Below are 26894 nucleotides of genomic sequence, written 5' to 3'. Positions count from 1 at the left end.
CCTCTAGGGTCTCGTCTTCGCCAGGAAGACTTCCCTCCCCGCATTGTGGAGCACCCCTCTGACCTCATTGTGTCCAAAGGGGAACCAGCCACTCTCAACTGCAAAGCAGAGGGCCGTCCAACCCCCACCGTGGAATGGTACAAAGATGGGGAGCGCGTTGAGACGGATCGCGACAACCCCCGCTCCCACCGCATGCTGCTGCCCAGCGGGTCCCTCTTCTTCCTGCGCATCGTCCACGGACGAAGGAGCAAGCCTGACGATGGCAGCTACGTGTGTGTGGCCCGAAACTATCTGGGAGAGGCTGTAAGCCGGAACGCATCTCTAGAAGTAGCATGTAAGTCTGAGTTTTTCATCATGTCCCTCTGGGCACGAAGGTAATGCCCTGGTCAAAGGAATCTCAGTGTTGCATGACAGAAAAATAGATACATTGTTATGCAGTTATGTTTTGAGGTTGGTAAGCTTTTGTGGGGTATATAAAAAAGTGAAATTCTGTTAATGTTGAATCTGAAAAAGGTAGAGTGTTAAATTAAGCATAACATTTTGGGGCTATTGTGCTAGGGGATCCATATATGAGATGTCATCTGTCATAATATGAGCAACGTCACCTATCCACTGAACCTACAACTGTGTGTGTGTGTACACGTTGCCGTGTGCTTAGCATGTGTGCACATATGTGTGTGAATATGTTTTCAGACTGCTCGTGAGACCTGTTTGGATGACCTGTTTGAGTAATGTATGGGCAGAGCTGTGAATCGCTCCAGGGAGGGAGAGAAAAAGGGGCAGGATTTTAACCTAGCTAACTCCCTTTCACTGTTTGGATTTGGAAGGATGCAGCCTGCTCCCAGCCAGTTCTCTCCCTGTGTGGGAGAGAGGCGCTCTGGGCTATTCACATTTCCATTATGTGCTAAACTGAGCTGATTTCTTGCCATGAACAAGATGCACACACGCTCGGACGCACACACACAGATATACATGCGTGCACACATAAACACCCACATCATCTCTCCTGCTCTCTGTTTCTCACTCTCATAGAGATGTTGTACACAAGCTAGCAATAGGGAATTCCAGGCAAACCGTATTTGGCAATTTGATTTTGTTTTGAATCATAAAATAGAACCTAATGACTTGACTTAGAGTGTAGTTTGTTGTAACAAGTCTTGGAAGGCACTCATCACTGTGCTTTTGTGACTTGTGCTGATTTGTCAGCCACTCTGGATCTGTGTTTTGCTTTAAGGGGAAATCAGGGTCCAGGAGGAAGGGAAAAAAAGAAAAAGAAAAACTGAGACAAGCGTCTCAGTCAAGACATTAGCTGACATCTTTGTGTGTTTTGTGCACCACATCCTTTCTTTGTTTTATTGCTTTTTCCACATTAGACACTATTTCTATCATCTTCTTTTACTGGTGCTGTTTTCTTGCCTTTCTCTCGAATCAATAGTGTTGAACTGTCCTGGAAATACTAATGCTTAAGGAGATTCTAGGCATTTGAGAGGGCACAAATCTGATCTTAAATGAGAATGTGCGTGTGTGTGTACATCCTGTTATAGGATACAGGATTGGCTTTTATGTATAAAATGAGACATTGCGGTGTATGATATTGCTGTTGATTAAGATGTAGTGCTAAACCTATAACTATATCAATTATAACAGTATCCCTTTCTAGCTGTAGTCAGAATTTACACTGCGCTATACATCACATTTACATTGCACATCTTGAACAGTACGGTGGCATTTGAAGATGGTGAATAATTCTCTCTCATAAAGAAACCAGAGACCCAAAACTGTCGTTATAGTGTCAAGAGACAAATGTTATAGCTGCTTCACTGATTCCCTTGACTGAATAGAGGCCGACTTTACGAACACAATGAGTGTCAGAGTGATTTTGTGAGGATTTTCTGGTTCTCCTTAAATACAATAAAGCTCATTTGTATTTTGCAGCTCCAACAGGCATTCTGAATTCATTTTCTGCGTTAATTGTCACATTCATTGTATGTGTAGCAGCTGCAATTATTATTGACAAATCAGTTATTTTTCTACTGTTGGAAGAGAGGTATGCTACTTATTTATCAGCAACACATATGGAGGGTAAAATAACAGTATATTGTTGAAAATATCAAATGCCAGATATACAGCAGCTAAATATCAAGAAATAAATATGGAATATGCTTTTGTATTCGCTCCAGTGCCGCTTTCAGTGTTTCTTGAAATGCTGTCATATGAGTCTTGAATGATGTGTTGTAGAATATTGGATCATTCCTGAAGCCTTGTTTAGATCTCATGAATTTGTATGTATTTTACTATATGTATGGGGGCAATAACATCTGGGGTTATGAGGACATCCTGAGGGATCAGTTTTTGCACAGTTGAGTGCACTTTTGTACTTCAATAAGTCTCCGTATTCCTTGGCTGCTATATAATCATGCAGACCAACCACAGGACCTAAATAATCCCATTCCCAATGTACAGTACATTAAATGTCAAGTGCCTGCTATTTGACTACTGTGAGACTCTGTGGGATTCTCAATTGCCTGATTGTCAGGTCACTTTTAAAGCTGGATGGCAACATAATGACTGTGTAGGCTTTGCAATTTTGTTGCTTCAAATTTTATTCTCCCCTTTGCATTGTATTTTTTCTAATGATGTTCACTACCTAGTAATAGAAGCTACATCCAGATATCTTGCACACAACTTTACCCACAAATTAAGTTATTTCAGTCTCGTTTGCCAGTTGAAATAGCAGACACTAACCTATTTTGTTCAGCGTTGTCTCCTCTTGTGCAGACAGTGTCAATAGGTTGTTTTTTCTGAAGCTTCTCTTACATAAAAGACAGTACAACCAAGGCAGCCTCCAGTCTTCTTTGTGTAATTCAGAATATCATGGCTACAGGGATGCATAATCGCATGACTCCTCCAGGGGCTGTAGGATCCTGCCAGTATTGCTGCAGCCAAAGTTGTCATGCAATGCTGCGGGTGGGAGCAAGCGGGTAGATGAAAGTGCTGTGGGGATGCTCTGACAGTGAGTCTAGCTCAGATGGTCTGTTTCCTTAGTGTCCACAAAAATCCTCAAATGTTCTAATGGGCTATAGCATTGCATCTCAACCACTGGCTTAGAAAATGTAGCTCACTAGAGGGGTGCGACTCCCTTGGGTGCATTTGTGCTGTACAAGCCCAATTTTGGTGGTTCGTCGTGCATTTTATGAGTTTCAGTCTGACTGCAATTTGAAGGGGCATTATTCATTCCATGTGATGCAAAACACTTCAGCTGTTTAAGATGGTAGAAAATCTTAAAATATGTAAATTAGGTAGATATGCCAGATGAATCTACAGCTAGCAGCCTGGTATAAACAAATAATATACCTCATAATATTTGTTTGTCTTATAAAATAACCAAACCTTACTAAAAAACACTTATTTCTCCACAGTTATTGTTACTGATACAGAGCTTATGACAAAGAATCAATAGACAGTAACATAGCAAAATCATATGGTATGTCTTGTGTTGGTATTGATCTTGTAAACTGGCTGGGGGTAAGATGGCAAAAAAGCAGAATACAGCAAAAATGTCACCTTTTATTAAATCTGAAGAAATAATTATCTTTTCCTCACCATGTATTTCTGTTTGCTTTATTATCTATACAGTCTGTTTATTCAGAAGCTGCAGCTGAGCACTACTTCAGAGCAACGTCAACAAACAACTGTGCGACCTCCAGGCCACCAGTGGACTGGCACTAATCATCAGAGTGAGTGGCTGTTGATGGAATTAGAACAGCTCCCTCAAACTATTAAGAAGGGACAGAAAGACATAAACAGTGATGTGTTGAAGGGAGGTGTGGGTGGAGGGGCGGCGGATGCAAGGGTGTTCATTAGCACAAAACTCAAGAGCAAGATGAGTCCCCCTCCGTTTGACTGTGCTAAGTGAATTAGAAGTATAGTCACTCAGCCAGACAATCATCAATTAAATCCTCCCAGTTACAGGCAGCCACAATGCTAGATAAATCTAGTTGCTGGATTGTGTTTTGTAGTGCACTGTAGTAATTATTTTGATGAGAGATTAAACACACTGGACATTTATTTGACATTTTTGTGGAATTAGTTGAGCCAAGATCTACAAAAAGGAGCATGTAATAACATTGCTTGAGAATTGTAACAAATTTTGTTGTCAAGCTACGAGTGCTTGCCGTGCAAAACAAAGGTTATGCAATTTTTATATGGAGTCTAATCCAGCATACATTAAACAGATATAGGTGTTGGGATTCTACAGCCATGCTAGTGACTTTGTCAGGCTGTACATGGGCACAGCAGTGCTTTGAGCTAAGTGCTCACAATGCTAAGATGATTGTGTTAAATCATTTTTAATTTTTAAAAATGTTAACATGTTTCAAGCTCTAAGTCCAGGTAGAGTAAGCTAATAGGAGTAGCTAATGGCAGCTAGTACAGTTTGCATATGTAGCAGTGCACCGGTAAGTGACTTCCAGGGTTAGAAAAGGTCCATGTTGCAACAATCCCTTATACTTTGGCTCCAGTGGAGCTGATTCTTCTCATTGACGGTTCAGTCAACTACTAGAGGGCAGCCCTACTTAGCACTGAACATAAATTAAAGCCATAGCTGATGAAAGACATTCGTTTTGCAGGTATTTGGTCATATAAACCAAATTAAAATCCATCCATGATGGCACTGGATGGAAGTATTTCACAGGATACTTGAACACTTTGGCATGCTGCTGGTGCTAAAATAAACATTAGGTATCACAAAAGTCATTAGGATTCCAACAGACAGACATTACCATCCATATGAAAGTATTATAAGCATGATGAGATACCTATAGGGGTAAATGAGAAAGTATATTTTTTGTTTGTTTGTTTGTTTATTTGTTTGGCACCATACGCAAAATACCCGTGGGAAGTAGAGAAACGGGAATTTAGAATGCTATTAACATTATTTAGTTTAGGGCATAAAATTATCTAAGTCTGACTTCGGCTTGTTTTGTGTCTCTTCCATGTTGAGAAATCATCCTCATCCTCATTCTCCTTGTCACTCTGTTCTGTTCAGTAATGACATTCATTTTCATTATTTGAGAGTCAAAGCCATGCTTTCTCCAGGCATGAAATAGTGTTCTCCCCCAAATTGCAGAAGGAATCATTTATGCCCGCTTCCATATTTGTGTATAACTGGCTTACACCATGTGTGTAGTGGATTACAAAGTATTTGTATTATTTGGTCAAGCATCCACTAGAACCAGGCCTGGGCTCTGGGTGTTTTGTTTTTTTGTTGGGATACGAGAAAATATGTTGTGGTCAGCTATTAATATGTTTAAGCTCCCAGTCAGAGATTCTGAAAATGTAGTACACCACTTACAGTAAGGTTCCGTAAGGTTTCTATTGGGAGGCACTCTCTGGTGTTTTGGACAGTGGCAACTTGCCATTAATCATGCATTTCACTCTTACCCATTGACAACATCCAAAGTTAGTGCCTGCCAGCCTTGTGTGTTCCCAGGCAGATTGTCAATGTTTTCTGTGAGTAGATAGGTTGGCCACATTGCACCATCTGTTGCCAGTCCAACAGCCCTCCTGTGTACTTATCCCCTGTTTGCCTTCCTCTGCCTTACTCTCGTTAAGCTGGTACAGACTACTGAGGTTTTTGAACCCAGCTGATCAGAACTGATCTTTCTCAGCTGTTAAGGAGTTGAGGATATGTTTGAGTTCTTATTATTTTTTGTCATTATTACCATTAGCAGAAAAATTCTATAGTATATAAATTGATTAAATTAAGTTGAAACAATTGTGTCGTAATAGTGACTCTTCTTTGGTGTTTTGCCTTAGTCAATGTGTTCTGATAAATAAAATACAATGTTGTTTCACCAAAAGCTCAATAATATAGATGTATGTATATTTGTACACAAATGTAACAGTGTATTGGGATGAATATTATCATTTCTTATGCTTTGAATGATTGATATCTAGTTCTGTTTGTAGGAAATAAGCCATATCATTCAAGCACAGACACAACTAAGATGTAAAGCTGTCAATATGCCTGCACTACAAGTGCATAAATCTTTAGAAGCCTTAGGTGGGGATCACACTGGAAAAAGTGAGGCACCTTGCAATCCTTTCCACCCCATATCTCTGATACAATCCACACTGAGGCATTTTCTACAGTCATCAGGCATCAACAGGCATCTTGCTTTTAGGCAACATATAATCAGTTATCAGCAAGCCACATATAACTATTTACAGCAGCTACGTAAAGGCAATCAAAAACACAGTAGCTAAAATACAAATCTGAAAATTTACCCGAAGGTTCAAGTGCCCCATTAATGTTCCTCTGAGCTTGATGTTTGTTGTTTATGTCGTGGCAAGTTGTGTCCATTTAATCAGATACTATAGCTCCGGGTGGTCAATAATAAGCACTACTAGCCTTTTTCTCCATTTCTGTTGTTGACATTGCTGTTGGGAAATACAACCCCTGAGCTCTTGCAATTGGGCAGCAGAGGAAAAGCTGCAGCTCCCCAGAGCATTTATCTGTTGAACAGAGTTGAACTTTTTCCAACTCAGGGCACTTAGAGCTCTCATTCAGAGTCACACAAAACACATAAGAATCGCACAAAACGCGTTTGAAATTTAATGAAAAAATGTGCCACCCAGTGTTAAAACCTGTCCAATGTAATCATGGTCTTTGATTGAAACTCCACAATTTGACAAAGAAATTACAGTTATGAGGCCTGTCATTTTGTACCGGTTATAGTATGTTGCATTTACAATAGCTTTAATCCTCTATAATGTAGTGTATTTGGATGAATATAATCATTATGGATGACAATTGCGAGCTGTTTGCTGCATGCGTCTTCACTCTTGACTGATTCATTTGCAACTCTGTGTGGAGAAAACCATATGTGTTGGATTTGTCTGGTCCAAGGACAATGTGATTTTGCTTTAAATGAGGTCGCACAGAAAGTCAAATATATACGTATAATAATAACGTATAGTTGATTGCCATCTGTGTTCTCACTACAGTTAGAGTACTAGAATCCCAATGGAATATTTGCATTTTGTGCATATTTGCTCTAATTGCTGTCCAGGGCAGTGGTTGATTATAATAGCATATCTGCATTTAATATGTCTTAATGATTTTTTTAGAAATGCCACATGACCTTTTGATAAGCTCAGCATGTCTCATCATTTGTTATTTGTTTTGTCAGTGTAAGACTATAATAAACAATAACGGTTGGTGTCATACAACTTTGGAACCATATAAGTTATTATCCTCTGTTTAGGGTGGTCTGATGCTTTTAACAGTGCAAATATAGAGGTGGCCAGACCAGGCAAGTGGAACTAATTTATGCATATTTTTTGGCTGAAGACAGTGAGATAAGGGGCTAGCATCTGGTGCTAACTGGACCATGCTTACTCCTTGGAGGTCTGTGCATTATGAGGTTCGGTAAGTTAGCTAAGGGCTAGCATCTGGTGTTAATTGGACCATGCAAACACCTTTAAGAGCTCTGGTGCACTTTCTTACAGTTGGTTGGAAGAAACATATGCCTGGTGTGAAGAAGCATATTAACTGGATTTACTGTGTTGTGGCTTATTGTAGCTTTCTAATTCTTTTAAGAAGCAGCTGTATGTATGTGTAAATTCAAGATATAATTCAGCATGCTACATTTTTCAGTCAATTAGTGTTATTTTAATAAATTTGCTCGTCTTCCACCACTTTATGACCTCAATAATAAACATGTCATTGAATTTACACATTTCCCACAATGTCACCAAAAACTAAACATTATAAGCTTAGAAAAGACAGGCTGACAAGTGTGCCTAATAAACTGGCCACTGAGTGTCTATTTTACCTGTGTAAATGCTTTTAGGTGGTCATGTCATTCTCTTGAATCTTAATACCTGACATCATTTAAAATGGGGGGTTATGCTTTGGTAATAGGCAACTTGACTTTAATTAGAATTTTACTTAAATTTAAATTGTGTCCATTTGGCACTACGACTTCTTATATGTCTCTATAATAATTCTACTTAATCCACTTTTCCCCTTCAAGTGCATATTGAATTTTATTTTCAATTTCAATAATGCACTGACTCGCTATTGCATCTCTTCCTCCATCAATAAGCAATGATCATTTTGTCAAGGAAAACTACGACAAAATATATTTGTTGGTGAGCATTATTCCATAATGAAAACCAGAGTGCCAACTAAATATAAAATAGTCTATTGAAGCAAAAACTTAAATCATATTATTTGGCTTAGTGCTGTGCTCAGTTGATTAGATTTGTTTCATTTGCACTCATGTACAGTAAATGATTGATCCTGGATATACTGTTTTATTAAATGCATCATCAAGTTTAGGGCTATTGTTGGAATTCTAAAACTGTAGCATCTCTCTGTAAAGAGTTCACAAAATATTACAACTTGACAATATCAGTATAAAGATGTATGGCTGAGGCTAGACTAGGCTTTGTTCACTGTAAAACCCAATCTAATGACAGCAGCAGTCAGTACCATCAATTAGTATCACAGGGTTTGTGTTTAAGAAGTCATTGGCAAAACTCTGGTAAAGGTCATATTGGGTCAAGCTGCTCCCATGCACCTGTCACTGCCTGTGACCGAGGATCCCTGTTATGAATAAACCAAATATTCCTGTCTGCCTGAGGTGTCCAGCCGACGGATTGAAAATCCTCCAGCAAAACAGTGTGGAAGGGTGCAGCTGCCAGCTTCTCCATCCCCATCTGACAGTGCTTCTCGTACAGTGAGGAAAAAATATGTTTACTGTCAAAGTAGCCTTGAGTTTTAATGCTTAAGTTGCACTAGTCCAAGAGAGGACTGCTGCTGTGATAAAAATGAATCTAGATATTTCTTTTAAATTTAATACTACCTGATATATTTACATTCACTGCATGCTATACATACAAAAACATTTCATCATTTTATTTCGTGTGTACATGTTTGGGCTGGGACCCTAACACACAATCCATTTTCAATATGTTGGATCACTAAATGATTCATTACACGCCGCTGTCTACCTTTCAAGGTAGTATATTGTGATGCCGCACACAGTACATTATTGGCTATAATTTAATGCAGTCGTGTTTCAACATTTTGAATTTGAAATATGGGTATACATCTCCTTTTAGATGAGTTGGCGCTGGCTTAAGCTACTCCATTAGCAGACCTTGAATGAGGCCTTCACACTATTACAGATACAGCTGTAACTTATGGCTGCTGTCATCTATGGAAGCTGCAGCTGGGTGTAGCCGTCTGTTTTCTGAAAGCTATACATCCAGCCATGTTTCATAACCGCTATGTGAAGTCAGGTATCAATATTTGGATGTACAGAAGGGATTATAGTAAGAAAAAGAGTACAATTGTACAGTAATATTGAAAAACGGACCCCTGGCATTATCATGTGCTCATACTACATCTATGCATGTGTCTGTGTGTGGGTTTACTTATGTGTGCGTCTGAGTGTGCTGAAGCTAAGTCATGTGTCTCTCAGCAGAATGATAATGGTTCATAATCGACGCTATGCAGTGATTGATGTGCAATCTCTGCATACAGACTTGTCTTGGTATGTGGATAAAAGGGTATCTTCAGGCAGATTTGTTACTAATGAAAAAAAAAGAAAACACCCAGGGACTGGCACATTCTTAAGCATTAATATTATAATGCCCTATCTTCATTCTTTTCTGGTATATTAAGCTGGACTGGAAGCTAGTCATTGTGTTAAAATATCTATATTTTCATGGTGTGCTGCCACTAATTTGAGTAAGCTTATCCACTCCCTTCAGTGGTCTCCAGTCTGGCTTGGATGATGAGAGTGAAGAACATCACCAGCCAGCCAGAGGGGCTCTGCAGTTGGTTTATTATTCATGTGGCCTACCCAACATTCCACCAATCTAGGCCAAAGCACTGTTATAACTGCTAAGTGTCAAATTCCAGACTTCCGCTTGCCCATTCATTCACCTCTATCACATCTGTTTGCTCAAAAATCAACGTCAACAACTCTATCCATCGTGTCCTCTGATTCACAAAAAGGGGAGAGTGCCAGGGCCAGGGCAGCAGTAGGATGACATCAGCCTTCCCCAGTATACACCTCAGTGAGTAAAAAGGAAAGGGAATATCCGGAAGCTTGATTAATTCATGAAATCCGCTGAACGTAGTATCTTTCTTTTATCCAGCAGAAGGCCCAGGCCCAAACACTCAAGCATGTTTCCTCATGCTTTTTACCTGGGTTAGGTCAATTCATAAATAAAGGCTCTATACAAGACAGAGCGAGCACCGTTCTATGGCCTGTCACTGCCTTTTATACCAGCGTGTGTGTCAATTCATTCTCCACTGTTGTATAGAATGTAATTGCAACAAGGCAGCAAATAAGATTCCATCCATTCAGCTGACATGTGTCTGTTTGTGTAAAGCAAGCAATAGTTGCTGATGGTGTAGCAAGGGCAAAGGGAGGAACTGGATGTCAGATTCAGTATACCTGGGGTCTAAGTTGTGTATCTGATCATGAAAGAGCTGCCAACCATCCTGCACTGCATGCCTTAGCTCAATGTGCTTTTATTTCTGGCCTGTACAGGTTGTTTTGATCTCTTGTTCATTTATTAATGCATTTTCTAACTTTATATTCTCAATAAGCACCTTACATACTCCTGCATAACTCTCCCCTTCCTAGATTACTGCCTCATCTCCAACATTCAAAAGATCATGTCATGAGGTGTCCTTAATTTCCTCAATCCACAGACCTGGTGATCTGTGATCCTTAAGCTTAGATATTTCTTATTTTCTTCAGAATTTACAAAATCATTTAGTTTCTAGTATGGCTCTTCTTGTGCACTTCTAGTATGCTCCATTTACTATATGCTGTGAGGACTCTTAACTCCTCCACTGCAGCTGTAAAAACCCCTTATCTGAATTAAAAGTGATAGGAAGCACATGTCGTGAAGTTACAGGGCCTATACTAGCTTAACTTCATACTTAAAGACACTCTACACTAGTTCACAATGGAGGATGGCATGCCGTGTAATTGCATTTGTTGTAGAAGTGTAACATTTATTTTTTATTTTTTGCCAAAGCCTGATACTTTGGAGAAAGGCGCTTTCGTTCACAACCAGTGTTTTTTAGTCTCACATGAGACTGGCCTGGCTGTATACGGTAGGAAAAAGGGTTAAGTTGCAACAAGGCTAAGTGGATGTTGCACAATAGCAGCATTTAGTAGATTATAGCAGGCACAACAGTTTGCAATTCCCCATTTTTACCTTTTCCTCGCAGCAACCCTTTACACAACAGGCTCTTATTCCGTACCGGGGGAGGGAAGGATGGCGCAAGAGAACAACAATACTGAGACTAAATTCATGTGCATTATGAGGGAAAACCATAGCAGCAAGCTCTAAACACTGCATTGGAGAATGAGTCACTGTTATCAAACCACTATCATGAAATAGATACAGGTAACATTTAATTATACAGAATACAAAAATGTGGAAAGCAGTTTTATAAGCACTTATGTTGCTGTGTAAAGGATGGTGCTCTCATGGTTAGTAGGTTAGCTTGGTCTCATGCTCCGGTGGTTAATGTGCACTAGTCCATTGCTGCAGATGTTGTCCGCATGGGGACTGGGGACTGAGGAGTGACCAACAGAGCTCAGCATGGGGAGGGATGGACAGTGTGTTCCAGAACAGATGTTATCAGCCTTTGTGCGTTTGTCATTTGGGCTTTAATCTGGTCAGTGAAGGGCATTAGAGTATATAGAAGGCAAAGGGGAGGGTTGCTGCGTGCATGGGGACCCCAGCTGTCTGCACCCTTCAGAAGACAACCCTTAAACACACACACACACAAATCATAAATTCTCTTCCACATTCAAGCTCATCCTAGTCAAATCCATACCCATGTACACATGCAAACCAACCAAACAGCACACACTTTGTAATTGGCTCAGAATTAGGGCACATGGTGTATTGTTAAACCTGTGGAGATTATGCATTATGCTTGAATCTGTGAGATTATGCAGCACTGGGATATTATGCCTCCATTTTCTCTGATTGCCTCAGTATTATTTCACTGCCTGTGCTATGGTGAATAACCCACTCATTTCATCCTTTTTTTCCTCCCTAATATTGTACCTCATTCTCTTTTCACTTTCCTCTCAATTCCCTGCTGTTGTTCTGCACCCTTTACTCCTCTCCTTCTACGATTCCCTTTCAGTCTATCCTCTTCACTCCCCCTCCCTCCTCTCCGCTTCCCCTCCTTAGGGCCCCTGGCTGTCTCCCCACAAGTGATGTTCTCCTGGCCAGATGATGCATGCATATCTCTTGTGTCTTCTTGATGCTAACTCACGTCGACATTTGCACGGCATTGTGGGATTATGCTCTCGGTCATATTTCATGTAATGATGAAAATGATGATGGTGATGAGGATTCGGGGGAGGGGGGTGGGGGGGTGCTTCTATTTTCTGCCCTTGTATTTTCTTCAATATCAATCAGTGCAGTGAGATACGATGGAATAATTGGGTGTTCACAGAAAGTGTAGAAGGAATAACAAGTTTTGGTTTGAGTTTGGATTTTTACTTTCCAGATCTGGGGAGCAACACCCAGTCTGCCACACAAAGAACCAACCTCCATCAATATTAGTGTTGCGCATCAGTTCTGAATTGCTACACTTTCACAGCTGCTAATCCCATGGTCGTCTGTTTCTTTCTCATACTGGATGCTTCTTTTGTTCACGTGGTGGGCAAACATGTTTACATGAACACCACGTTCCGAGGAAGAGGCAGGAAGTGAAAATCATCCCTATTAGAGTGGCATTTTCCTTGCAAGTGCGCTAACAAGGGGAAATGTGTTCTAAGCAAAAACAGAGTGAGTGGGAAATGGAGGATAAACACAATCAGAGGAAGAGGCTTTGATTATTGGTCTAACCCTGGCGAGAGAGAGAGGATGAGTGGGGGCCATGGCAGACTTTTTGCCCTACAACAGTGTCTCTTTCGTGTGTGTACGCGCAATATATTTGTGTGTGTGAGAGAGTTAGAGTAAGATGCGGGGGGTACTGTACACATTTCAGGCACTTGCTGGTATGCAAAGCTGTGTCAGTGGATATAGCATCTATGGAAGAAAGATTTCTTCACAGTCTTCGCTACACCCTAATTAATCTGCTTAGACCTGCTAGGCCTGTCTCCAGCACTCTTACACATCTGAAAAGCCAGGCAGCTCTGAATCCAACCAGGATTTTCTCCATGGATGCCAGTGGAAAATCACTTCAGCTCCACAGCTGACAGCTTTCTGTCAGGGTGTGCAGAAATGCATATAAAGTAGAGACAAACATACACCTCATCATTTCCCCTGATGGATGTTGGGTGGGGAGGCAGTTGTCACAAGGGGTCGTGAATCCCCTGAAACAATCAGGTTGTTGGTTTGTATTGCCTCCTTGCATCCTCCTGCCTATTGGATAACAGGACACTTCCGTAGCCAACAGATGAAGCAATTCATGGGCAGTTGTGTTCTTTTAGCCTTGCCCTAGGCTATGGCTGTGATCTGGGCCTTACACAAATACCAATGACAAAGGGTGACAGTCATTTTCTGTCTCTTTCACTCACTGTTACTGCTGTTGTAAACAATTCTCCTGAAAATATCTAATGGAGTAAACTCAGACTGTACAGTCAACTGTCCAAACCTAACTTAAATCCAACTTACTCACCTAAACAGCATGCTATCAAAGAGATGTTGCTTATCTAAATACATTTGGATCTATGAGGATACTTTTTGGCTTGATGTTATAATGTTTTTGATATGGTGTGTAAAAGGGAATCAAATACATGCAACAATGCGTCTTACTCAATGCACAAGTGAATTGTGGGAGCCAATAAATGATCGATTGTGATTAAGTAAGGATGAAAATGATAAATATATAAAACCTTTTGTGCTGACTGACAATTTGGCTTAAGATCTAATGAGTAAGAGCTTGCTCAAGGACAATTAGATAGGTGAAATACATACGTGTTTTAATTGCAACACAATTAAGGTACTGTTCTGCTGATTTGAAATTATACATCTTTGAATGCTGCTGTAGCAGCTGAAGCATTGGCAATCATTCTTAATAAACTTTGAGACAGTCAGCTTGAGCTTTCTTAACTAATATTAGAGTCAGACATTTAAGGCCTTTTTAGTATTTTTTTAAATGAATAATATAATTCATCATCCACGCGTAGAAGCAGTTTTTGCATTTTCATGCAGTTATGGAGGGAGCACAGGCACACAGTCTTTTTTGGGCTTTTAACATAATTAATTTGTATTTTAAGGTGTGTCACTTATTGAGTGGAAAATGGATGAGAAGATTAACAAAATGACTCCATTCATGTAATTTGCTAAAACAAAAAGCACTGTTTGTGTGGATTTAAGTGATGTGTTTAGTAACCTGCATGTTCATTGTGTGGTGAAATGCCAATAGCTAAAGGGAAGGGATGGGAGGACAATGAACAGGCTGACGGTGATTTTTCTGGATGGGAACATTTTCTTCCTTTGTTTTATCATGGATGTGGATCACTAAGCTGTTATGTTAAGTGAGTTGTAAATGTGACAACGTTTCCATACAATATAGTTTATTTCTGTGACATTTTCGATAAAGTGGACAAAGCCCGTATTTGTCAAGGTATTCGCTTGATTTGGATGTGGGCACAATAAACTGTGGTGTGTAATCCTCTGCTAGCCAAAATGACATTATAGACACAACTTAATTAAGATAAGTGTGCTGTTCTCTTACTGTACATCACAGCTAATCAAAGTCAGTTTCGGTTTGGTCAGACCTTATTTTAAGTGCAAAATAGGAAATTAAGCACATGATGTTTTTAGTGCATTCAAATCATTCAGCAATACAGCAATAGCAATACAGCTACCTAACTGTATGTATGTTGAAGTGGAAAAATACGCTTTTGGTCAAGTGGAAGAAGAATATTCATGAAGAAAACTACATTACTACAACTTCTTGACATAATGACTTACAAAATCTGTTACAATATAGTATGGTGATGTAGGAAGACATGACTTGGTGTAGTCACAGCAGGCATGCTGTTATGTTTTCTACCCTTTATTTGTGTGAAAAATAGGTAGTAATTTTCAGTCACAATCCATCCAATCTTCAGATAGTGCTGACGTCATTGATAAGTGGGGACTACTTTTTATTTGTGTAATGTAATGGTCAATCTCAACCCTAGATTGTGACTTCTTTGAAGACACAACTGAAAGTGCCAATTTATAGTCCTTAAATGCAGACCACAGTCAACCTTCTGTCCAAAACAACGATGACGTATAACAGATGATCATGACACACAAATCCACATTATCAAATATTAGGCCAACTTAAAAAAACAAAAAACTATACTTTAATTATAGCCCACTGATGAATTGACATAACTAGCTCAGAATGTCCAGAGGAAAGCAGGACTACAGACAGTACTAATTTCACAGAATTTGCTATTCAGGGTACAGGTTTGTGTGAGTGCACTTCCTTTTCTCTGCCAGCTTGGATGATATTGCCTCAGATAACCAGCTTTTATCATGACTTAGTCACAACGCAAGTCTATCCTTGTGCAGTCATCCACACAGGATGTTTTTCAACATCAAATATGAACATTTCTTTCCTGTCAGTTTTGCATATTTTATTGAATAAATTCATGTTATCATGAAGAATTTACAATATTAGATTTTTTTATTACAAGATTGTGCTTAATTGAGTGCCCTGTGCCACATTGACACAAAACAGAAACGTTTGTAAATATTGAGTTCTATTCTTAAAATGGACTCATTTATAATCCTGCCCAAGCTAAGCAGGACACGGGACAATTTTTATTTAACTTATTTAATTTATTCTTGACAAATGTAGTTTAACTTATGAATAAGCATGTTTAAATGTATTATCTCCCATGCAGAAGAAGTTAATTTATGTAATTTGATGTGACCTGGTTTTACTCATACTTTTTTAAGGCTTTGTTAGATCAGACTAGTAGCTGTTAGATATAAACAGATTTACAAGGCAGACCAGAAGTGATCAGAAATCCTTGAAAGAATGCCTTCCCTGAGGCCCCTTAGATGCCAGTCTTACTGTTAGTTTAGCTAACTACAATAACATTTAAATCACATAACCACATCACTGCTTTTAAATACTGGCTGATCATTTTATTTACTAAATGCAGTAAGCATAATTAATTTTACTGTCTCACAATCTTAATTTTGATCAATTTGGATAATTATTGTTTGTCCGAAGTGGCATTGCTGGTTATGCGTTTGTTATTGCTGTTCTGTCAGATGCCCTCAGCAGATATTGTTCAGTTTGGTACAAAGACACCTCACATAATGGACTAAATGAACAGTAAAAATAAGTATTCAGAACTGCAAACATGACCCTGAGAGAGGCGGTTGTCAAAGCAATCTCAGCCCACCTACTCACTTGCTCTGAAGCTTTCTCGATATCACACAGTCCTCATCAGCAGCTTATTTTTTTCCCATGGAACTGTGGAATTGTGATTGAGAAGTAAGGCATATATGCACTGCTTTGTGTAGGACAATCACACATGCACACTTATACATGAGTGTGCTGACAAATGCACACACAGTTATAGTGAACAGACAGGCAATCAATTTGATGATGTTTTAATTGGACTTAGGATGAATGCTATAGCAGAACAATTCCAAAACCACCCCTCTCCTTCTGTGTTAGCTCAATTAATCCCTGATTGGCGCTAATTGCTTGTGCAAAGTCTACCCGAAATAACAGTGGATATGAAGTAGGCTGAGCATGTTTGGCTGTATCTCTTTCACTCTTTAATCCAGTGTTCTTGCCAAACAAACCAAATATTTGATGACAGAGTGTCTAATTGCCTCCTTTCTGTCTCACTTACTCGCTCCCTGCCCTTGATTAACGAGTATGGACAGGTGCATACCATGTTGATGTGTGTTTGTGTGAGGTTCAGATTTACATTCCCTCCGTGGTTTGTACATTAACACTGCAATAGACGTTCTCAATCACTAATTCGCCATCCACTAGTCCAACGGTCGTACTTGCTGTTCTCAAACCATTAGAACACTCTGGTCTGGCTTCACTCAGGCTATTAGCAGCTGTTAAGCAGGCTGAATAAACTGTGAGCTAATGATTAGAATGCATCTGCGAAATCTGAACTCTATAGCCACCACATTTAGCAACACTTAATTAATCTTAATGGATTCTGAAATAAGCCGGCCAAAAAAATATCTTATCCATAAATTACTTTTTTCTGTTCCGTAACACACATTGCCACAAAGCACTCCCCAGGGATGCTTTAACTTCCACACATTAATGTATATGTGTGTGGTATATGTGTGCAAGCGGAAGCACTTGCAGTAGACACAAACTAAAGCACACATCTTCTTTCCCAGAAAAGAAGTGTTTACCACAATATTAGCTCCTCAAATCAACCTCTCTTCCATTTTTCCCCTTCTCATCATCTTCATCCCTGTCTTTAATTTTTCTTTGCTTACACCATAATTCTCTGTCTGTCCTCTGATGATGCGAGGGAACAGAAAGAGTTAGGCGCCGCACCAGTGCAAGCTCAGTTATTTGAAGGGATGCCATTTAAATTTAGTGTTGAAGTTGAATGAATGGTTTCAGCAAGTGGTATTTGCAGGAGTATGTTTATTTGTTTGCATGCATGTGTGTGTGTGTGTGTGTGTGTGTGTGTGTGTGTAGTGCCTGCCACAGCGTCCTTATCACCTCCTCACACACCTGCTTCCCTTGAAGACTGAGCCTCCCCTCTTCTCATGCCTCCTCATCAAAGCCAGATCCAGGCACAGTTGTCGCTTCCCGTTCCCTGCACGCGTTCCCCTCCCCCTGTCGAGCTGGTCTGGCTCGCGTTCAACAGCCACCACTCCCCTTGTATCGCTCTGTTGTCCAAGCAGTAAAACCTTGCTGGTATCATGCGATCCCTGGGAGGAAAATTCATGCGGCTTGGCGGATGTACATACAGGTGCTGTAACTCTTGGAAGGACTATCAAGGATTAGAAAGGACAACAAACAGTTAAAAGCGCAAATCCTAAAGTTGGTGGCGCTGGAGGGAAGGACATTTTACTGCAAACTACAGGTGCAAATCGAATGTTTTAACTAACAAAGCCAATGAATGTGTCATACCTCCTACACAGTTAAAAAATGCTAGACACTGACTGAGGTAACAGCACATAAGCTGGGAAGAATAGTACTTTTGCCCCTATTCAAGTTTTTATCAATACCCTTCTTATGACAATCTTGAAATGTATTTTTTAACATAACCCAAAAATAAATAAAACACACACTGCTGCACACACTGTTATCAGTCCTTTCCAATTAAAAGGCATTTGTGCATTTGTGCACTACAATTGGGCTCCAGTCAACCTTTGTCCTTCACTGTAAACCCTCAGAAACAACAGGGACTTTAATTAAAGCCATAACTCTAAAGCAAACAAAGAGAAGAAAATCATCTCAACCAGTGAATGTGAATGTAAGTGTGTTTACCGTAAATGTTCTCCAATAGCCTGTGCAGGGGTCTCTGATTTTAAGGTGGCTTCGGGCATGTGCAGTAGTGCCAAATAGTGACGCAACTAATGATTATTCTCATTATTCTTAATTTTTAGAATAAATACTAAAAGTGCTGCAGAGATTCCCTGGCTTACAGTAAATGCCCGATAACTTTCACTTTATCATGAATTTAATACTTTTTTCAGTCAAAATGAAAATTGCGATGCAAAAATGATTATTCCCACATTAATCAGGAATCATATATCTGTCAAAATTATCACAATATTCATACTATAAACTGTCCAAAAATAGCAAAAAATCACCACCAAATTGATTGCTTACTTTGGCCAGAGATATGCAATTTCTTATCATATAAGACTAAGAAAATTGCATGCAAATATAGGAAGATTTGAAGGCCGTAACAGAAAATCTTTGGCAAACAGTTTGAAACGATTCATCGATTAGCAAAACTGTTTCAAAATAGAGATCAAAATTTAAGACAGTTGAATATGACTCATTGCAAAGAATGGACCAGTCTACACACAAACACACTCTGAATGTTTTCTCGCTGTTTGGCTACTAATATTTCCTTCTGCACCTGCCAAGCCTTCTATTTTGCTCTGTTTTGTGGACACAGCTCTTGGCTCATATGCCTGGAAGCTATGCAAATTCATCTCAGTTCCGTAACATCGCAACATATATGAATGTTGCATAAATCTAGGCTTTTTTTTTATACCGCCCCATCTTTTTTCTCAGAACTTACGGACCTTCAATCAGCCAACCACTTAACATCTTCTAATTGCCTTCCTGTCTGCCATTAGTGTATGTTCAACATGAACTCTCCATTAATTTCCCCTTTTTTTCCCTCTCATTCACTCGTCTCTTACTCTTGTTGCTTTCTCCATACCTCTTCATAGTAATGGCAAAGTGTGCACATTTTTAATTAACTTTGCCAAAAGAAGGGAGTCTTTGGATTTCTAATTAACAGAGGCTGAGGTTTAAGTATATTGGAAAAAAAGTAAAATGAGAATCTCCAATTCTTTGTCTCCCTTGAGGCTAGGATTTTAGGAGCAATTTTGTTATGTCTCATCAAGCATCTAGTGCAGGGTTATAGTATCTGGGTACTCACCACTTTCCTGATTGGTTTGATAATAATATGTCTGTTAAGGGATTACTTTTTGCTGGGTGGTTTGCTCTTTTTTTGCATTTGTCCAATTCCTGATCTAACGGGAGCAGCAATTTACTAATCATTGAAATAACACAAACCTCATCCATGTGTGTAACGTAAACAATCCTACCTCCAGTCATAGAGCTATTATGCCAGCATCTGTATGTGTGGTGTGCGTTCCTTCCCCACTGCCTGCTCTGTCCTCCCAAGAGAGCTGCAGCATTAATAACTGTAAGTGGATAATGCCCTAGCTCGAATTCCGATCAAGGTTTAATAAGAGCATGATTCAGTCGGCCACTGGCGGCAGGAGGCACTTTGTGTGCGTGGGTGCGTTTTCAGGCATGTGCGCATGTGCACGTAAAGTATAAGTGCATTACTGCTGGTGTATCCGACTGTTTCTGACCTTTTGCCTCACATAGTCACAAATGGGAGACCTAAATGTGCGTCACATGTCTCTATCGGCATCGGGGTCGAACTGTGGTCAGTAGAAATTAACAAGAGGATGTCATGAGTCATTGATAATGTGATCAGGAGGGTAGAAGTAGTTTTCTGCTTATGTACCTGTCCTCTTTAGGGATACAAACCACTGCAAGGCCTTTACTCTTCATTCTGGGCTTGTGCCAGTGCATCAATAGGTGACTACAATTTTATTGTTGTGGCTTTTTCTTGTGACTACACACTGGCTTTGTGTTTGCAGCTGTAGATGGAGTATCTCTGCGACAGTGTCGAACACCATGTACAATCAACTCCTGCACAGCTCTGCATGTATAGTTTCCAGTGAAGTATAAATGCAGCTCAACAGAATTAATTGGAGTGTTGCATGGATTCTATATGAGCATCCCTTTAACAGCCAGTGTTCTAATACAAACAGACTGGTAGGCACTGCAACACTGAATAACATAATACATTACAGCAGGGAGAACAGGGAAGTTAAAATGTACAGCAACGTCACACTGAAGTGCTTAAGAATTATTAATGTATCTATGTATTATGTAATATTAAGTTGCCCGTGGAAGCCAAAGGACAATACAGAGCAAGCATTATTCATGTTGAGAAGACGTGTGTTTTGCTCAGAGTCAGAGCCATTAAACATGCTATCTGTTCATTGCCATTAGCTCCAAATGTTCAGAGAGCAAACTTGACTTTGACATCTAATCCTCTTACTCGGAAGAGGACTAATGCACGCAGAGTATACTGTGCATCCGACAAACAGATACATTTTTTATGTGCATGCATTGAATGGCACAATATCGATAAGAGTCCTATTTTCATTGTCTCCCCGATCTCTTTTGACTCCCCCCCGTCTCTGTTCCTGTCTCCCCCCTCCCTCCATCCAACCAGATGGCCTCCCTCTAACAGAGCATTGACACCAGATGTGCAGTTCCAGTGTCGACTCAGGGACCAGCTGGGCTGAGTGTGCCAGTGGTTCTTTTAATGAAAATGGCTCTGCTGTATGTGCATGTGTGTGAGTGTGTGCGTGTGTGTGTTTAGGTGTGTTTGTGTGTGTGTTGTTTACTGTGGTTCAGTGGCATGTGACAGTTGGGGAACTCTCTGTGGGTGAGGGTTTCGAGAGTGAGCCACAGCGAGTTGCACTGCAGCTCAACTCAGCCATGCAGTGCTCAACAGCACACCCACCAAGGTTGAAACTATACAGCTACCCATCCAGAATAAACACTCTCTCTCTCTACATTGTATCCACCTAGACATCTTGCTATTTGGCATTCTGTTTTTTCATCTGTAGAGCTGTCTCTCACAACCCCCATCTTCCCTCATACATAATCATATATTCTTTCCTCTAACCTATTTAGCAGCAAGGGGATCACCGGTCTTATTACTAATTCATACATACTCCTCAAACAAAGAAGTAAGAGTACAAACAGTCTATGGTAGAATGTATCCAGCTGTAATTGCTTAGAAAGGAATATGTTAATTTTTGGAAATATTGCTCAAATTATGATATTTCTATCACAGATGGAAACCTGAATGCGAGGTAATACTATAATGAACGTTTCATTCTGATAAAACCTCAAGCCCCAGCTAATGAAGTTGTTACTACATGCTGCGCTCTGTAATTTACGAATTTGCTCAGAAACAATTCATTATTACAGATCGTTCTGCTGATCAATTAAATGATAAGGAAACAAAGAAATCCTGTTTGCTTGGCAATAACTCTGACAGCCTCCATAGGATGAAGACAAATGAGCTAAGTGAAAAATTCCTAAAAAAAAAGTGGTCCTTTTAAAAAAAAATGGTATTGCAAAAATTATAGATATGGAAGCCTACACCTCTGTGATAGCCTAGTTATCTGAGCTGATTATGTTTTGCCCCTGTCTCCCAGCACAGAGATTATGAGGGGGGGTAGTTTAATACCTACACCAAATGGCTGACGAGGTGGATGAGATTCCTCAAGCTCTTAAGCATGCTCTGAAAGAAGATTCTCGCACTTACAGGATAAATCATAGCCTTTTGAAATTTTTTGAAGGCAGTGTGGAGTCCACTCACCTTTATACTGTAATATTTTTAGCATTTGTTGAGCCAGGAGTGGTGCAGCAGGGTGACACAGGAGTGAAGGCTCCCATAGGATTCAGTCCATTAAGCCAATGGGGGCACAGATGTGATTCCAGATATTGGAGACTTTTAAGCTCCACAGTAATCTATCTGGCTGAGCCTCAGCATATCCACGAATAGTTTTCACCTGACTTTTACTGATAACATTTCCTCAATTTTCACATGTCCTATTCTTTTTAAAAGGACATTTCAGATAGTGCCATACTATCAATTAAACCAGTACCAGTCACATTATGACAAACAAGTGTGACAATTAAAAGTACAAACGTACGTGAGTATAAGTTAAACACATAATGTATATATGCTACCTCCTAATGTGACTTCATTCATTTTTCCATGTTCAGACTACTACTACAACTAAACTTGTTTCTGCAGAAAGTTGCAGGTAAAGTAGCTGTGGATTAGATATATCAGCCATTTAACACTCAATACTCAGTGCAAACTTCAGTTACGTGGTTCTATGACTATTTGAACGAGTACTTGACTACAACAAGTGTCAAAATATGTATCATAGTAAAATGTGTCAATATTAGTATTTTGAAATATAACCATTTAAAAGTTGTCAAAGTTATCTGATATTCTGATTAGCCCCACCCACTTCTAGTAAGCACCACCCACATCAAGTATAAACCCCGTCCATTCCGAGTACGGATAAAGATAATTTAGTTAATTGAACAGATACAGATAATGGTATACTTGTCCATCCCTAGTAAACTATTAATGAGGTTCTTATTCCAAAATGGGGCTTCAAACATGACGATGTCAGTTTACATCTGTCTTTATTGTTAAAAATGGTGTGTTTTTGGCCAATGATTGTTATCTAAGTCATCAAAATCATTTTAAAGTTATATTTAACAAGAATTAGGTTATGAGTCCACAGTCATGCCAGCGGCTCTGTGAATCTGTATTTGGGCACTGTGGCGCTTTGAACTAAATTCTAACATCTAAATTACAGTATTAATATGCTGATGTCTAGCGGGTATTTTTAATATGTTCACCATCATAGTTTAGCATGTTTGCTAAATGTCAACCTCAGAGAAAAAAATTCTGCTAGTGTCACCAAAGAAAAGGTCAGGGGATCATCAAAATCAGAGAGATTCATCTTCTGTGGACCATGGATGTTGCTACAAAATTTCATAGAAATCCATCTAATATTTATTGAGATATTTCATCCAGGATTAAAGTATTTTTTTTTTTTGCCGGGGGGGGCGGGGCACGGTAGCTCACCTGGCAGAGCTTGCACCCCATGCAAGCTGGGTCCTTTACCCCAGCGGCTCGGGCTCAATTCCAGTCTGTGGCCCTTTGCTACATGATGTTCTCTCCTCTCTCTCTACCCCTTTCCTGTCTGTCTTTATCTGTCCTATGAAAATAAAGGCATAAACAGCCCGAAAAATCTCTTTAAAAAAAGTGGTACTAGCAGGGCAAACATAACAGAAAAGTCACCTGCCCAATTTGGTGTCAGACTTTACAGTTCATGCGTAGAGTAAAATGATGGAGTCTATCCCACACATTGGCTGAGAAGCAAGATTCACTCTGGACAGGTTGCCACACTTTCTCAGGACTTACACACACGGAGTGACAAATACATTCACACCTACTGGCAATATAGAGTTTCCAATTCACCTAACATGCATGTCTGTGGTCTGTGGGGGGATACAGGGAGAACATGCAAAGTCAATTGGAGCTGAGGAAGTTCTTGCTGTTTGGTGACAGAGTGTACCACTATTTTTTGCTGTCCTAATAGTCTTTTTTAGCAACACTTTTCACATTGATTACCCTTTGGATTTCATTCTAACAAAAACTTCAATATATATAGATGTTTCAATACAGATATAGTTTAGTTACAAATAGACTTGGAGAATCTGGAAAAGAGCATTAGGGATGTGTGGGGGCTTAAGACTGTCAATCTGAAGGATGATTCCTCTGCTGCTGTTAATTAGGCTGTCTACTGAAAACACTTTGCACAATGCAGCTGTGTTTACACACATTGCTTCTGCCAGAAAAACGTGAAATGCTGCAGTGCACATATATTCAAATATTAATTATTACTCTGATGGTAAAATGAAGCACAATTTGATATATTTTTGCTCTAAATGAAAACAAAGGTTTTGATTTTGGAAATAGATGTTTTAACATTGACTGTACTAACATCTCTGATTTAAAGTATATTACGACAGTAGGTTATGCTACAGTCAGGCATCAAAATAATGAAAACAAGCCACCAGGTAGACTCCACACATACTGTAAGCCAAGTAATAATTTGCCGTGGGACTGGACGCTCCAGTGGGTGTGTTGTTCCATGGTGTCTCATCAATTACATTCCCTGAGAGAAAACACCCGGCTGTTTTTCTGTTTCTTCGGATGCCGGGGTTAATGGAGCTTTTCTCAAACGCCTCAGCCAGCCAGTAATTGGAGCAACTTAACAATCATAAGTGCAGTCTTTGTAGTGTAGGGAGCACAGGCTGCATGCAGCTTTATTAAGTATAAAAAGCCAACCTTTATTGATTGACCTCTTCTTCATTCCTCCTTTTTCCGCCTCTTTTCACATGTCCTGTATGAAACATTTAAAAACACCACCAACCATCACAGAAGGACTTCAAAATGAGTTCAAACTATCCACAGATTCTAGTCCTTTTCAATATGCATTTGGAAGCATCTGGATGCTTGCCTACAAGACTGGAAGATTTAATAATTAACAGTGAAAGGAAAACAACCTGTGAATTTATTTAGCCATTTCTAGAACTTTTTAAAAGTCAGTTAAATAAGTTTTGGGCATTTTGCTGCCTGCACATACCAAGTAGGTTTGTCTAAGAACAGCAATGGGTTAACTGCCATCCCATCTGAGATTTACTGAATTGCATTTAAATTTTAGTATAATCCATCCATAATGGGATGCACTTAAGGTAAATACAAGACACATTGTATGTTTTTCAGTTTTATTAAATAGTTTCAATTGAATGAATAATCATTGAATTTTTGTTGAAAGAATACAAGCTGTGGAAGCCAACTGGGTATGTTTTGTTTGCACTTCCTGTTTGTATGCTGTGGGAGTGTTGGTTGATTTTCCTTATCCAGAAGATTAAGACAGGATTGTCACTTTCCTTACGCCTGGTACCTAGAGAATATATGTTGGCATCCATGTCCGTGCTTGCATCTGTCAGTCATTTATTGCACATCTTACACTTCTGACCTTTCTTCTTACTGATACGTGACACAGATGTTGTCTTGTCTCTTTTTATCTCTTGTTCATCTGACCACAGTCAGTTGGGTTTGGCACATGGCGTCGTATGCAGATCAGACAGTAAAGTCAGTACAGACTGGCTCCAGTGTGTCAGCAACAGAGGAGTACAGCATCTTATACTGCAGACTCAGCCTCTTTCAGCAGTCATTTTTACCATGATTTAAAGGCTTATTACATTGCCTGCAGGAAAGAGAACCATCCCTGTGTTGTGCACTGTATTTCATCACTGCAAGCTATCTGTGATGAGCAATAGCATGTCAGTTAGAACTGTGATTGACAGGTTATGAAAGCATCAACAAATATGATTTGATTTTGATAAAATCAGAAAAAACATGGGACTAGAAAATCAGATGGGTCATATCCTTCTTTATATAGACAACATCTGAGCAAACTGAATCGATACACATAATGTGTAGCGTGTTTGATTGCAGAGCTGTGTGCTGTTTCTGTCAGTCTTAAAACGTTTTTTTAAGTAAAGCCAATATAAAGAGTGAAGGAAAGAGACAAAGAAAAGCAGCTGATAAATCATAGCAATAGATTACTTATACAATAGCAACAGCTCAGTTGCCCATTGACAGGTGTACTGGTTTCATCATAATTTAAGCTAGTTTTGGATTTAAAAAAATATATATATTAGTGTAACAACATAAGACATTTTATATTTCAATTTAAAGACAATGCCAGTCATTCATCTGCTTAATCGTTGCCTTTCATTGCTGGCTCCAATAAAAAATTACATTTATGTTATTTTAATGAATGAAATTATCTCCTCTGTTCATAAGAGTGCATGATGTTTTTGTCAGCCATCCCTATTTTTCTTTATTTCTGGGACGTATGTAACGGATAAAAAAAAAAAATACATTGCAGAGTTTTAGTGCGAGATTGCAACAGAATCAGTCATATTTCGTCAAAAGACTATATGATGCAACACAAAGACTGTGCTGTTTGGAACTGCCCTCCAGGACCCTAAAGGATTCACAGCTTATCGTGTCTAAAAGTGAGCGTCAGGCCAGTCTGCTGCCTTTAGCCCACTTGGCAGCCTGGTGGCTATTGCTCATCTGTCCCCAAGCCAGTGTGAGCACATCACCGATCTGGACCAGGATTAAAGGACCTAATACTAACAGCTGTGCTGAGATTAGCCATGTCAGTATTTACAGTTATTTTGTCAACCAGTACACCACACACTCTTCTCAAATAATGAATTTCTAGTATGTTTTCTTTTATATGGACCTTGGCTGTAGATTAACTTTGAAAAGCATTGCTTACATTTTTTTCTTTAGGGAGCGAGAATTGATGGTTGGGACTAATACTGAGGTATGTGGATACGGTGGGAACGGAACTATCTGAAGAGCTGGAAGAAGCCACCTCCCTTGTTTCACAAAATGTACTATAACTGGGCGGGTGGGTGGGAA

The 26894-nt window shown here is 39.6% G+C and overlaps 1 protein-coding gene across 1 annotated transcript in view; it reads left to right on the top strand.

The window, feature by feature from the left end:
- The window catches only part of LOC118331831 (roundabout homolog 2-like), a 74128-nt gene that overhangs the window by 5116 nt on the left and 42118 nt on the right, over positions 1-26894 (top strand). The window contains exon 2 of the mRNA XM_035666911.1: positions 8-334. Within this exon, the coding sequence (XP_035522804.1) occupies positions 8-334 (327 nt within the window). The remainder of the gene's footprint in view (positions 1-7; positions 335-26894) is intronic.

This window comes from Morone saxatilis, unplaced genomic scaffold (assembly GCF_004916995.1).
Source record: "Morone saxatilis isolate NCDOM2014 unplaced genomic scaffold, NCSU_SB_2.0 Contig20, whole genome shotgun sequence".
In the NCBI taxonomy this organism is placed as follows: domain Eukaryota; kingdom Metazoa; phylum Chordata; class Actinopteri; family Moronidae; genus Morone; species Morone saxatilis.
Note: the sequence above shows the minus strand (reverse complement) of the source record. Positions and strands in the feature narration are given on the sequence as shown.